This window comes from Numida meleagris, chromosome 7, assembly GCF_002078875.1.
Source record: "Numida meleagris isolate 19003 breed g44 Domestic line chromosome 7, NumMel1.0, whole genome shotgun sequence".
In the NCBI taxonomy this organism is placed as follows: Eukaryota; Metazoa; Chordata; class Aves; order Galliformes; family Numididae; genus Numida; species Numida meleagris.
The window spans coordinates 26,712,679-26,728,500 of record NC_034415.1 but is presented as its reverse complement, the minus strand read 5'-3'; the positions used below and the strand labels follow the sequence as shown (position 1 = coordinate 26,728,500).

The 15,822-nt window shown below is 40.8% G+C and overlaps 1 protein-coding gene across 26 annotated transcripts in view; it reads right to left on the bottom strand.

The window, feature by feature from the left end:
- The window catches only part of FGGY (FGGY carbohydrate kinase domain containing), a 291,340-nt gene that overhangs the window by 50,245 nt on the left and 225,273 nt on the right, over nt 1–15,822 (bottom strand). For 22 of the 26 annotated variants that reach the window (XR_002441323.1, XR_002441321.1, XR_002441322.1 and 19 more), the window contains 2 exons: nt 14,933–15,036; nt 14,523–14,612 (listed from right to left, as the gene is read on the bottom strand). Coding sequence is in view for 23 of the 26 variants with exons in the window: in XM_021405281.1 (XP_021260956.1) it covers nt 14,523–14,612; nt 14,933–15,036 (194 nt within the window). In the remaining 3 variants the exon portion in view is untranslated. Of the gene's footprint in view, nt 1–14,522; nt 14,613–14,932; nt 15,037–15,165; nt 15,320–15,822 lie in introns of those variants that run through there. The other 4 variants (XM_021405285.1, XM_021405303.1, XM_021405298.1 and 1 more) reach the window with 3 other exon arrangements.

Below are 15,822 nucleotides of genomic sequence, written 5' to 3'. Positions count from 1 at the left end.
TAGGAATGCTGAAAGCCAGCCCGGCTCACAGCAGCTTAGCAAGTGCAGCAGACCCACACAGGCCATGTATGACAATATGGAAACACACAAACACCTTTTTGATTTTGCTGTTTATTCTTCACTTGGTGGCATCACGAGCTTGCATGACACAACCAAACCAATCACAACCACCATAACACCCTGAAGTAAAAATGAGCAGAAACAGATGGTTTTCTGAATTTACCACAGAACACTGACCGGTCTACAACCTACACACTGAACAAGGTATCTGATTAATGCCCAGTGCAAAAAACACACGTGCCTAGGGGAACTGCCTCATCTCTGAAAATATTTCAGGTGACTTATATGATGGTATTCTACATTGCTCAATCCAGCTTTATATGTTTCAAGAATTAATTAGAGGAACGTTTCACTGAGATTACTGGCATTTTCACTGTGAGATTTTTACTTAAGGCTAAAAGAGGAAAGGTATTTGATTTTTTTCTTGTGATTTTTAATGAAAGAAAATTTGGAATCACAATAATATTATTTACTCAACTTTATATTTACAGGTACAAAGATAAAGTTGTCTGGACCAGTGCTCATGGCCTTGGGAGCCAAAGCCTTAACTTGTTCAAACCTGCATACTAACCACCAGCTTCCACAGAGTTATGCTGATGTACACTGCTTGAACCTGGGCTAACACTTGTATTTAGACACATGTAAGTAATCTGATATTCAAAATGCAAGAGACACACATTTCCCATTGATTTCTGGAACACAGAACCTGAAGCCTTCTCTTTAGGTATCCAAGAACGGACCCACCCTTAGGAGGGTATGTTGGCCCTAGATTTTGAGTGTCTGGAATTGGGAAAGCTAGCATGCATCCATAAAGGTGAGAGACATCTCTTTTAATGGGAGACAGTGCATAGTTAGATAGTGAAGGAAAAGGGAATTTGTTTGCTTCTGCATGCCCATGTTCCTTATTTCCAAAAAAGCAGGGAATAAGAGTACTTAAAGACAGCTTGTGCAGTCAGAGCTTGCTTTAAGAGTATCAGTCTAGCTGCAGATGTACACTTCAAAAACTGAGGGCTGGACATGACTTAACCCGACATGCTCCTCACTCAAAGGGGGATGATGACCTGCTCACACGTTTACTGTTGAAAACTTAGCCACCAGCTGAAATGATTAGGCACAGTTTGGGGTTTTCCTCTCCTCACCCAAAAGAACATGGCTCTTAAAAGAGTTAAACACATCACCTAAAATGTTACTCACAACTGATAACAATTTTTTTCCATACTTGCCAAGAAACAAACAAACAAACAAAAAAACCCCTCAAACTTCTCTTATCAAGCTCTATTTTCTTTTATCTTCTGAAATGCAATACATCGGGCTCTTGCCAAGAGCTGGGACTCTAAGAGGTCACAGACTGCACTCACATAAGCAGCTTTCCTGGAGGTCTGCCACCAGCAGCCAGTTTGAAGTTGTGTTTCTGAGAAAACCTTCTGACAAAGGATGCTGTGGGGCTAAAACAACTCGCTGTACTCCTTAACAGAATAACAGACACCTCTACGCAGCAGCCCATTTTGAGATACCAACCAGGCTGAACTTCTTCAACTGTGCTAACTGTGGGTATTTCGTGTTTTTCTCAATATGCCGCACCGGTTTTCAGCCAATGGTAAGTATGGTATCAATACGTCTTGGGTACAGCCACATGAATAAATTATTACAAGCAAAAATAGGAGGCCAGTTGCCTGGTAAAAACCACCTCTACTCATCATCTTTCTGTGGCGTATCATGTGACAAATCCCAGGGACCTTGCACATTCCACAGGAAACCAGGGCCAGGAGTGCTACTGCAAAGTTGCTGACAGCGTGCAAATACACCCTATAGATTACACAGTTAATTTCTTCACAAGCCTATACTCTTAATTACTTGATTACCAAATTGGCAATTGCTTTGTCTATGCTGATTTTAAAATTGTTTTCCCTCCTTTTTTAGATATCAGTCTTACAAAACAAGCTTGCAATGATATCAGCCTTCAGAGAATTGTTCAGTGTTAACCAGGAAAGCTGAACAACTCAGATTTTAAGCAGAGTAATATTTTTCATATTATAAAAGTTACCATTTTTCTTGAGGGGAAAATACAATGCAAGAATAGTGCCTACCTATTAAATCAAATAGGGTGAGTGTTTTATTTGCACTATATATCGCCTACCTGATCACAGCAAGGCAAGCCAACTGTAAGGAAGTTACATTTGGCTGGCTGCATTTAGGGCTGCATTAAACCTTCCCAGCTATTTTTTTTCCTCACAAAGATGGAACAAAAACAGAGTGGGTGCTCCAGTTCAGAAATGATATGGAAATCCACACAATGTACAGTACTTCAGCACTGAACTTTCACAAGGCCGACAGCTATGACCTTGCAGCTCCTTCCCATTCAAACAAATATTTTCCTAGCTCTGAGTAAGGAGAGTGTCCTTCCACATACTTTGTGATTAAAAACAGAGACAGCCTACCACCACATTCTTCTCCCTATGCCATAATAAAGGCATTATGAGCAGGAAAAGAGATATCACAAACTAATTGTGAACCACAACCCACCGTTTAAAGGAGGGGGTACACTATGGAAAAACACACAAGGGACTGTTAGGAGGTGAAATGCATCTCTCAGTCCCTCATCTTTTACTTACCCAGGAGTGCTCTGACCACAAAAGGGGAGAGGACCACATCTGAACAATGCAATCCTCAAGTCTCATGTCAACTTACACCGTAATTTGCCAGTTTGCAAATGATTGGAGCTGTAACAAGACATGAGTGTTTGGTACTTGGCTACTTCAAAGCACAAGCTGGAAGATGGGCATAGCTTAATGGTATCTGTATCACACTACTTACCTGCAGACGCTTTGTGAGACAAGCAATTAGAGAGAGGAGAAAGAAAAATCATTGTCCAGGAATAAATACAAACTTCTCAGCCTTCTATGAGATCTGCAGAGCCAGCAGCTCTCCTCTGGCAGCCATCGCCTGACAGCTCAGAGATGATTCTACTGACCCACTGCAAGCAGTAGGCTCATACATGCATTCATGTGGGTAATGCACCCATGAGACACTACAGAACTCCAAGTCATATACATATAAATCGGGGTCACTGACCTCACATTTGATGGAAGATGGTGGCAATTTGGAGTTCAGTTCCACTACCATCTTAGAAGTTGGATCCCAAATGCTGTTCATGTAGAACTGAAACCCATGAGCAGAAAATGAGGGCACTAAGATCTATCCTTGGAATTGAGCAACAGCAAAAGACTAAGAACGTAGAAAATGATTCCTGAAACCAATGGACTGGGGAGGCTGTGATTGAACAGATGAATTTCTAGAAAGGTATCAAAAACTACAAAGATGTTGGAGGACTAAGATTTAGCTGTTTTCTTCATAGAAGAATGATGCTTTATTTATACAAAGAACTTTTATGAGGAATGTTGGTTGGTTATGCTGGTTGAGGCACTGGTCCCAAGACCTGAGAATTGCCCCTAGAGAGGGGCTGGGACCAGCTGATCAAAAGGCTTTTGTATGAGTACAAGGAGAGGCCAGGAAAGTAGAGAGAGAGTACTTCCAGGTTAACAGGTCATTCAGAGTCACAGATGAGATAGGTCTCCACGAGATCAGAATGGGAACAGAGGGAAATCTGAGCACGGTATCCAAATCTAGAACCATCTCTGGGTTGAATCGCCTCAGACACACAAAAACAACACTGCTGTCCTCAAAAGAAAGTTTGCACTCCTGTAAAATTTTATTCCTTATGTGTGAGGTTAACCTCCTGTGTTTACTTCAGGAAGCAAACTTGGAGCTAAGCCTGGGACAACTTGAGAGAGTTTCAACTCTGGAAAAATTCAAATAAGAATGAATTCATGGGTAACCATTTCAGGCATGTTCAATTTTCACCATTTCCATCCTCCTAAATCAGAGATACAAGAACTTCAAATGTCTTATCAGGGAGCCTAACCAAATGCTCAGCTTTGAAACAAATCCTATCAAATAAATGAATTTTGACTGTTCCAGGCTTGAATACTCACACTTAAATTCTGCCTTTTTCAGAATCCATTAACACTAGGCATATCTTGTGTCTCTGGTTGGGAAGGCATACAGCAGGTGCACAGTAGTAAATCATTTCTGTCGTTTCATTCCCAAAGGCTAGGGTTTCTTACATAAATTGGCAAAAAAAAAGTTTTAATCTATGAAATTATTTTCGACGTCCAAAAGAGGAAAAAAGCCCACATTCCTCATGGATTGAGAAGTTTTTGCTAAGCACTGAATAACAGTACCATATTGATTTATTTTATTGTTTTATTTTCGTGAAGTGTCTGGATATAGATATACAGATTAACCTTTTTTTGCTCATATTTACTGTGTCGCCTTTCTTGAAATGGGAACTACAAATGTTTTGATAAATGGACTGAAAGGTTGTCTGGTTACACAATAGCTTCTACTTGTGTCCTCTGCTGAAACGCTATTATACCCTTTTCTAAAGCTGTGCTGCTCCATGAGTCACAGCAGTTACTTCTGTGCCTCTCATAGCAATAGTTCACTGGGGATATAGGGCTTCAGATGAGCTGGAACAATTTATACCACTCATTTATTTTTACTTCTCTTCCAATGATAGATTCTCGCTGTCACAAAATGCCAGTTTATGTGAAGATTATAAATCTTTCTGCACAGACAACTAGCCGCAGTCCATTTTATATATTATAAGACTAAATTTGCTGCTATGCTCAATTACATTCCTGAAAGTTTACCACAACAGAAACTAACTCCTCTCAATGTTGTAACATCAAAAAAAATTTTAAACCAAAAGATCCATATAGCTCAGTAACCTGTTAGTAGTGGCCAGTAACAGATGGCTTAGGGAAGACCATAGGCAAGGGGTGACCATACAATAGTTCTTCCCCAGAATATCCTACCAGTCTCCAGTATTTCTGTTCCCACTTCCAACCAGCAGGAAAGACCAAACCTTTAGAAGAGGCTGAGGTTGCAAACAAAATACATTTTGCATGAACATTAGGAATCTCTCAGTAAGAACTCCATTTGTGCATTAGAAAATACATTCATTATAATGCTGACTTAGAGATCAATATAAGTCTTTAAAAAGAACATTGGAGTTTTTTGAATGTTTCTGCACTATCCCTGTACCCTTGCAGACCTTCAGCTTCAGTTCTGGTTCCTAAACAAACATGCCACAGATATGATTTGCGGCACTACCTTGTTTTATAAGACTAGAAAGATCTTGCCCCAACCTGAAAGGTTAGGAAACGTGCACACAGAACAGCCACGGCACAAATGCTGGTGACTGCTCACCTCACATGCCAGACAGAAAAACAATTCTGCCTCCAAATAACACTTAAAAATCCATGAAGCTGTCCAAAGTGGGCCCACTGCTTGCTGCTGTGACTAGAAGACAGCAGCAAGGTATGTTGGGCCAGCATAGGAACACGTTGCCCACAAGGGAGTTTTTCAGCGCTGTGTTTTCCCAAAGAGCTGATGGCAGAACTGTTCAACTGTAGAAAGATACGGGCTATCCTGCTTCATATCCTGTCCCATAGATTGTGCCATAAGACCCTTGTTTTTTCTTGAAAAGTATTTTTACTGATATCTCTAATATGCACGTTAAGTGGATGAAATCTTGACAGCCCACTTTAGCCAACCCATTCAATTAGATGGTGACAATCCTGAAGAACTTGCAACTCAGTAGCTGATGTAACAGATATTTAAGGGAAGGGTGGGAAACAAATGCCAGGTGGCCCTTAAACAGGTAGCTCAAGTTCTCTTGCACGGATGTAACATTCCTTATTATTTATGAGGGTGAATTACTCTACAAAGCCTGCACTTCTCACCGCAACCAGTGCAAATTACCATGGAAAAATAAAATCATCACAAATGAGGCCTGGTTTATTTATCTACTCTGGATGCCCTTCCCATGAACCTTAAGATCTTTCTTATTTTCTGCATAATGCAGTCCATTTTAGAGAGATTTTTTTTTTTCTTTTTCACTCTTCGGTAGGTATACCTTCTCAATTAGTGCAGGCCACTACCAACAATAGTATCAAACTTACATGTAAAATTAATCTTCTTTTACAGTACCTCTGAGTTAATGGAAGTAGATTTACGTTATATGGGATATACCATCACACACCATTTTAAACATGCTTTTATTTGAATAACTAAATGGGTAAATCCTGAGAACCTTACTTGGTGTTTATTCAGCCCTTACTTACTGAGACAAACTCCCAAGGTCAGAATAAACACTGGGAGAGGACCTCAGGCTTTCACCCACAGTTATAAACAATGAACTCAGCATAAACTGTGATTCCCAGCTGACACTGGGAAAAAAAGCAGCAGCTAATGTTTCTCCTCATTTGCGTCCAGAATGATTGTATGAAAAGAGATTTACTTTCTTGCTAACAAACCTTGCCCCATCTAAGATAATGAAGGAGGGTAAACCGCAGAACGGAAGCAATCCGGCAGAATCACACGGCAAACCAGCAATATTAACCAGCATTTGGGATTTCGACCCCAAATCCCATAATACTCACTGCAAACACTGCTACATCCAAAATTTTAAAACTAACACAAAACAATGAAGTTGTTTTTCATACAATTACTGTATTCCCTCAAAAATCATATTTAATCTTTTCAAGGCCCAGAGACATCCCAGCAGATGAACAAGGATATCCCTTACAATCTTTCGTTTCATTTGAATCTTAGGCATTCCTTCACAGCCCAGCTAAGTTCTTCTCAGAAAAAGGCTAGCACCAGAGAAAGACTTCGTTTGTCCTTTTGGTTCACCATGAGATCTAGACACACCAAAAGAGCAGGCTGTTTGACAAATTAATGGCAACGAACACAAACAAGGTAAACAAGCCAACTGGAAAGACCATTCCTTATACAGAAACATGCTTGTGATCTGAAGGAATTCCCTATCTGTCTGCCCTAGGAATTCCAGTATGATTGAGACTATGGGCGTCAGGCTAACACTTTCTTCTTGGGCTGTAGGGAGAAATCAGTTAGTCAGTTTGCAGCACTGATGAGATGTTATACCTGTCATATCTGGTATCATCACTTTGAAGAACACAGAAAAAGGAAGAATATAGAAAACAGGAAAATCTTCTGTTACAAAGGAAGTCCACTGGTGCTGATAGACTGTTGTGAACATAAGAATAAAAGAATCAAAGAGAATTAAGTTGTTTTATCCTATCCCTACAATGGTATGGTATCTATACATCACTGAAGCAACAACATTTTTTAAGTTTCCTTGCTGTAGAAGCTAATCTCCCTTATCTAAGAGACAAACAAAAAGCTCAAACCCTATTAAAATATATAAGAGCTACAGCTAAGAATTAAAAGTGCAAAGTGCTGGCTGCTAGAGCTACTAACAGGTAACATTCAGTCGCACAGTAGCGGGTCCAAATCAGGTGACAGAGTATTTCTGGTAGGCAGGCTAGACAAATCTTACCAGTGTCAGCACAGGTCGGTAAGAAATCCAGCCACTTACTCATGCTTTCTACGGCAAAACACGAGTCAAGCAGTGACAAACAGGAGATGGGCCCTATTAGGGGACAGATCTGGAGGAAGTCCAACATCAGCCTTCACATCCCTTGTGCTTACGTCATAGAAGAGAAAATCCAGGGAAGGAAGAAAACCTCTTTGGTTTGTGCATTTATTGTACAGTGCAACACAGTGTCATCTGCAGCAAATAAATGCTGACATTTTAAAGCAGGGAAGAATCTTGCATGCTTAAACATACTTGGCAAAATTTCTCACTCAGATATATAGTCCCAAAGCACTGTATAGGTGTAGTTTGTAAAAGTAAAGACATAACAATTAAAAATCTACTGAACTACAAAGTGTCTCAGTCTCCCATCTAATAAAACTGAATTAATATTTCCTACTCTTACTCCATTCATACAGTGTTGCAAAGAACCCTGAGACCACCAAAGAGAAGACACTGCAGAAAGGCTCAGTATTATAAATCAGATACACTAATACATGGCTGCATGTCACACAGGATGGCTTGCAGCTAACCGTGGTATGAAAACCACCGCATCTGCTGGAATTTTCAAAGCAAGCATTTTCACTGATGTCAGTGAGACGTCTGTAGAATGTCAGTCTTCATATAGTCTCCAAGCAGAATATTTTTCAAAGCATTTGCTCTATCCCTATCTATTCTTCAAGTCTTTGAACTCACACGATCTGTTCACAAAAGGAAAGGAGAGTGGACTGCAGCTTTCTGGAAACATTACTAAGCATTATCTAGGGCACGTACAATATAGTGACTGTACCGCTTCCAGCAACATCCCCATGAACAGGTTGACTACCCACAAAGTGATGCGATGCAAAACTTGGGTTTCTCTGACAGGCATACACTGAATAGGAATGTCCTATTCTCCCAGTCACCAAAGCATACCTGAGCTTTGAATTATGCCAGGCCAGGAACAAAGAAATACTGCTCATAACAAAAACTTTTAATAACTCATTTTCTGAGAAACCGTTCCTTTCATCTCTGCCAAGCTTCAGAAAAGGCTGGGAGGCAAGCAGAAATAAACATTATACAGACTCACCACTGCTGGCTCTAAAGTAAACTCTCCAACTTCCTATTTACATTTTAAGATCTGAAGCTTTGTGGTTTACTAGTTCTGCAAGTAAGTGCTTTGCGTTTTGGAGGCTGCCTCCACATGATGTCCCACCACTACTGAATTCTTCCTAGCTTTTATTAATATAATAAGGAGGTCAGAAAAGCAACAGTCTTTTATATGCCCTGCTAGCAGAAACATTTTACTTCTCAGCTTTTATAAACAAAACAAAGCAAACAAAGCACACAACGTCAAATTAATGCCAGTGCAGGGGATATTACAGCTTTGTTTGTTTCTTTCGCAAACCAAGGATGCTAGAGCATGGAACAAGACAGCCTCATTAAAAAAGGGTGTGGAGGACTTCTTTGAGGGACAAGTAGAAGGCGGTGGCAATTTTTATGGCTATGTAACCCTTCCACGGTCACAGGCTGGAAAATATCTAAGCAGGCCCTGTGACCTTTTCCTCCGAAGGCGCAATCTGTGTATAGCAAGGATGGGCAACCTGTAACAACGCTCGTGAACAAAATGTGGTTTTCATCTCATGCAGCCCTCCCTGAATGTAAAACGTCTTCATTAGCTGGGAAGTCAGCACTGTGACTGCTGCCAAACACAATATATAAGCCAGCAGAACTGAACTGAACGAGGACAGAGCAAGGGAGAGGTTCCCGTGACACTAATTTATTTCTCCCATTTGAAAGACACCAGCTCTGTGATTCATATGTGTAGAACTGGCCTTACAGAAGAGGAGAATATTAAAAAAGCAGGAGGGCAAGCACTTATCAATTTCATAAGCAGGCACAGGTCATTTCAAAAACTTCTCTAGATTGCCTTAGCTTCCTAAGTGTCGCTTTTGTGTTGTTTTTTTTTTCCTCCTGCTTTCTTCTCCTCTCCCCACTCTTCTCACCCTCCCAAACCCAGCCCCTTTCCCCTGGTCAGCAGAAGGACAAGTTGCTGCCTTTGCTGAACCTGGGTCACCGCCAGCTGGCACCCAGGCTCCCCACTGAGGGCCTCTGGCCGTGTCCCCACGGAGACTGCACGTTTCATGGCAGGGCCGCATGTGCAGCCGTGCTGCAGGGAGCGAGGCTGAAGCGCCGCACACAGCTTTCTGCTCCAGAAACACTTTGCTCAGTGCCATCCGATGAGATTAAATATAGCTGGGAAAGCAAGTACCGGGCTGTTTTGTCTCTGCAAGTTTTCCCCTCATCACAGATCATTTCAAGCAGCTGAGGAGTCCTTCTGTAGTAATTACTTTAAGGTCTGCTGCTTTAACAACGTGGCATGTTCTGAAGAGGAGACTCCGGTGTCAGAGCCAAAATATACGGAATCCACTTGCTGGTCTGGCTCCCACCGAGATTACAGAGATCAGGCTCTGAGAACATTTTGAGCCAGCATGTCTCTGCAGCCTCCACTCCAGGATGTACTGTAAAGGACACGTACTGTGCATGCTTTGGGGGTGGAAACGTGCTTTGCACTCTATTTGTGTGAACAAAGCTGGCAGCATGGGTGGATATTGTGGAGCAACGAAGCTCTATTGTGTTTGCCAGTCATCATGAGAATCAAATGAACAAATTTAGAAGAAGAAAATTGGGCTGAAGTTCCTTTAGAAGAAAACAGGCAAAGACTAGTCAGGCTTGGTAAAACAGAATACGGGATATTCTTCCTAAAATAATCCACAGTAAGCACTGGATCAGCAAAACAAACTGCCCATTTTGCTCTTCGTGTAGCTGCTCAAACTGTCTCCTAGATCATGTATTGAATCTAAGATAGAAAATAAAGTACTAGTGCCTCTCAAATTTTAAAAAAGGACTGAATTGTAAACTTCAAACCGCATATACAGTACCAACAGGGGAAAAAATGATTTGTGCACCACAGAAGGTGAGTCAGTTCCCAATGACAGAGATAGAGGAGTAACAAAAAGATGTAAAGGAAGAGACTCTATCTAAACCAAAAATGATTCCCTGACCATTCCAAAAGGTGAGTTTTGCATACCGAGAGCTGATAAAGAAAAAGGAATGACTGAAGAATGACCATCTCACCAAACGAAGATGGAAAAAAAAAACAAAACACTCCAAAACAGAGATCCTCTGTAGAAATGGACAAACCTGTTCCATTTCAAAACAGCAGTAAATTCAGGTGCCCCCTCTCTCAGTAAGCTGAAATCAGCCCGGACAGTACTCCCATTAGAAGATGTTCTGGCTACTTTCTTCAGCTACGAATCCAAAAAGGTGTTAGGGCAAGGATGACAAGCATCTCCAAAATGGAACAACTGTCCTGCGACAATGAAAAAGCAGAACATCTCTAACTGTGCCTAATTCACCACAATGCTTTATTTACCTCCTACTTTATTCAGTAAGCATAAATAGCACGTTACCTGTACACATACAAGATTAGCACAGAGACTGGGTTGGGAAAAAAGAACTATTTCAAACTCCTTTCTAAAATTCTTAGTCAGAGCCAGTCTGGTCCCAGTCTGCTAGGCATCACCTATTCTTACTCAAACCTGTAGTCTCAAAGAGCTTACAGTCTCACAATACATTTTATCATGAGGGAAAAAAAAGGTTTAGTGTCCATGAGAAGGCATTATTCCTCACCAGGTATGGGAAACTGCAACATTTATCTAACAGAAAGAAGTAGCAGTACTGCTAGATGATTTGCTGCAAGCAATACTAGGAATTTTCTGGTACAGGTATCCTGTCCCACGACTTGTTTATATTACTCGATAATGCAAGGTAATACAGATGTTTGTACCTGAAATCCCCCCAACCATACAAAGGTTCCATAAGACAAGAAAGGATTTTTGAAAACTATAAAATATGAGACACAACACCCTGGCAGGATGACACGTTTCTAGGGGAACCAAGTGCCTTCATCTCAGAAGTTAGGGCACATCCGTTAGATCCACGATAACTGCAAGTTGGGAATAACATACAAGCTTCTATTTCAATGCCTCAAGTATGCTGCTGTTTTACTGTGAAATAACACACATTTGGTGCTGTCACCATGGTGCCACAAGCAAAGTTTCCATTAAGTTCCAAAACTAAGTGTGGGTGCTGCAGCTCAGAGACCCTTTCTACAAAGCCCGATGGGCTGCAGCAGCCCACGCAGAACAGCCAGCCACCGCGTACCATCACTTGAAAGGAATACCTACACTGCTCAGAGATCAAAGCCGCAGCAAATGAATCCCAGCCCTACACTGAGGGACCGACCTTCAAAAGTAAAAGGACAGCTTGTTTGCCATTCCGAAAGCAAACTGCACTGATGGCTTCTGCTAGGGCAAAGGAGGCAGCAGAATATCACAGAAAATGAATAACTGCCCAGAAATACTCAAAAGACCATCTTTTTTTTTTTTTTCCCCACCCCTCATGGATAATGGATGAGCCCTGAGGTGGCAGTGACCTTCAGCAGCTACCTGCTAGGACCTGGCCATGGATCAGTAACCTAATTACACTGAGCTTTTTGCATGAGCTAGTCAAGTATCTCAACAGAAACACAGAGCTTTACGTATGCCTGACCGCCCAAAACTGTCACTGGTTAATTCCTAGAAGTGAATCCTCTCTTAAAAATGATAGTTCTACCACAAACTATTAGAGCCATGAGTAAAATTAGGTTCCACATTTGTACTCTCTAAAATATCAAAGGCATAACTAGCAAAGTCTTTTGTTCAAGATCTCCAGAGTCCTGAGGTAATAAAAATTGGGTCACGGAGTAGATTCTCTTAAAAGTTTAAAGTAAATGCCATGTTCAAGCAATACCCACTCTGTGACTCATGGAGGATTCGGTCTGAGAATGGAAATACTGTACCAACAGACGCAGCAGCAGTAGTACTCCTGCCCCCACCAAGAGGAGGAAGGGAGGGGAGGGAGGCACAGCAGATGATTTTGAACAGTTTCCTGTTACAATCCCTTGGAAAAAAAAAATCCAACCGTACTTTCACCCTGCTTTCTGTTTGCTGAAGTTCTCCTGACAGTTGGCTCTTTCGGTTGCCAGAACCACAACAAAGGACGGCCTTGAGTTTCCACGCAGGCCATTTTCTCCCTCTCTCGTCTCTGATCATCTCACAAAGGTATTATTGTTGCTGGCTCACTGGGGCTCGCTGCACCTGAGGCACATCAAAGGCACTTTTTAATGCCCGCCTGACCACACAGGTCTCTCTCCCACTGCATTAAATTAAACTCGATGATTAATCTCTATAGCCCTGAGGGTCCCTTGGTGCACGCGGAGAGAGAAAATATATATTTCTATCAAAACACAAGTATAATATACTTTCATTTTATAGCCCTAATTAAAAAAAGGAACAGCTAATTCCAGCCAAATGCAGCTGCATATAGGTCTCATTAAAACACAAATACAACTGCACTGTGTGCTCTGCATTCATTTAAGGTAGTGTACATAGGTAATAGATAAAATAACAGTAAACCAAAATCTTTCCAGAGATTGAAGTTTAGAATTTGCTTATTGTCTGCCTGCTAGATATTGCTATACCTCTGATCAGATAAGTGAAGGAAGGCAATTAAGGAAATGATTATAAAATGCTGAGTAGTTACATTTAAATAAACCAAACAATGCACAACATCTATTCCTGAGTTTGCATTCAAATGATTAAGAGTCTTACAAGGTTCTATCTTGTCTATGGTGCACAACACACACAGACTTCAGGTTATCCTTAATGACAGAACAGAACAATGATTAACATCAACATGGACACTACCATGCCACTTCTGTTACATTAGCACAGTTAATGGGGCCACATCTCACATCATCTTGCAGCATGCACACAAAAAATGCTTTTAAATTCTTTATACTGATATGCTTTGATTTAGTTTGGGAAACAAAACAAACTGCAGTTGTGAGCTTAGTTTAGAACTATGTTAGAACTTACCAATACACATATTAAAAATTAATAAATAACCATACACTTGTCCTCCTCCAGGGTGAGTTACACTAAAGGAATAAGTTACAGCCAGCTGGCTCGTTTCCAGCTGTTCAGCATTGCCCTCAGACCTTTTGGGGAAACTGACTGAGAGGTCCTTAGCTCATTTTAGCCCAGTATTATGTCTCTATTAACCCAGCTTATTTTAATGATTTAAACTAACTCAGCTAAATGAAACAGGTTAGGAAGAGTTCACGCAAACAGCTTCTTCTGAAGGACATCCACCAAATGAGCTGCAAACAATAAAAGTAAGGGCAGGCTTGGAAGGGCAACTTCTACCCCCAGAGCTGGTGTTTGCAGGGTGCCACTCCAGCACTTTAACAGACACAGACACCAGTGTGATTGTTCAGAGACAGAGTAAGCTAATAGTGGCACACTAGATGTTCAAATCTCTTGCTTAGGAAGGAATCCAAATACATTCCCATTGTTTTACAGCATTTAGCTTTTGTTAAATGCTGTGCTTCACAATGCTGGGATCATTTATATATTTAAGTTCAGTTGTGCTTAAATGCTTTGCTGCACTACAATCCATGTGACAAGATCATTTCAATGCATGCTGTTACTACAAAGACAACTTACAGGTTCTGCTAAACCTGATGCTTTATTGTCTGCTTCCTTTCTATCTCTCTGCTGGAGATCTCTCTCCATGAAGCATGTTAGTCCTCTCTAAATTGTCTAGCACTCCCACTGCCATTTGCTCATTAAGTAAAAAAACAAGTCAATAATCAGTCTAAATTTAAGAGTGAAATGAGTTTTAAATAAAAAACGTGGCAGAAAAGAGTACTTATCTAAATGGAATGCTTTCAGCCTCATACATTTTAAAAAGGTATAAATTTCAAAAGCAGACACTAAATTTTAATTGCAATTTCAGAAAAAGCTTTTGTATTAATTCACTGAGAAAAATTAGCAAAGTGAAAATTGCTTATTAAGGTTTTTCTTTCTTTTTAGTCACGATACAGATCGTAATTCCATAGATCATGGCAACTTACAGAGGTAGAACGATTTATATTGATTAAGCGAAGTGGTGGCGGAAAAGGGCTGTGACTGGAGACGTGCATTCCTTCTCCAAAGACAGTATTCTGTAACACATTAGTGACAAGCTTGTCACAGATAACTCAAGCTCAGAGTCTGGCTCAGATTTCAGCCTGCTCTTTTAGCCACTCTAGCATCGTGGTTTCTACTTTTCATGTCATTTTTCAGTATTGATTTCTACTACTGCTAAAGTCTTTGCTTAACAGCAAATGCACGGTAATATATAATTAATATCCAAAGGTAAAGACAGAGTTAACAGAAAAAAGTCAAGGCAAAGGAAAAGGATGAGAGGCTCAAAGGTCACTTTCCCCTCCAAACACATTAGTTACCATATTCTGTACAAATTAAGACTATACATACAACCTACCCCCATGTGGCACGAAGATGTTCCACAGATCAGAGCAACCCGTGATGTAATTGGCTGGTTTTCACATGGCAGGTTATGTCCTTTCACATCTGCTCCAATTACTCCTGTTAAAATAAAATCAAAATGCTATTTCAGAGAAGAGCAAGCCAGCCCTCACAAAACAGTGCTTTTCCATGCACAAATAATTGCCAAATATCTCACGCCACTACCACAAATCATAAAATTCTACTTACTCAATAAACAAAGCTATAAAATAACTGATAAAATATTTCTTTTTTATTACAGATGCATGAGGACACAAGATGGTTTCTTGGTCATGTTTATCATCATGATCTTTAAGTGTTACATCAACTACAACCTGACCTTCACTTCGTTAGGTAGTATGCCAACATACAGAAAAAAAAAAGACTGCCCTGCTAGGAAAGGCACCACAGTAGGTATGTTTATTTGTTGACAGTTTGTCATGCACACACTGTTTGATGTGTTTTGTCAGGGAATGAGCTGGTAAAAGAGGGGAACTTGGCAGCAGACTGGAAGGCTGCCAGTTCTGTTGTATTGGCTGCTGCTGCTGTCTGTGTCAGACAGAACCATCTACAGGAGAACGGATTAGTCCTTCCCTACAAGGAGCTGTGCTTGGCTGTAACTTCCTGCATGAAGCTTCTACATGCAGGACAGGACAGGATGGAGGACAAATTCAGCAAGCACTCAGCCTACAGCAGAAATTTATACCAGGAGATGCCAGAGAAGCATCAGGAGCTTGCTTACAGAATGGGGCAGATCTGCAGTGAAGCTTCCCCATGTATCTTATTATGTTTAAGTCAGTTAAGGGCAGACTGAAGTGGAAGTTTTGCCCTGTCCTTCTCTTCTTAAGTTGTATTCTTGCTTGCATG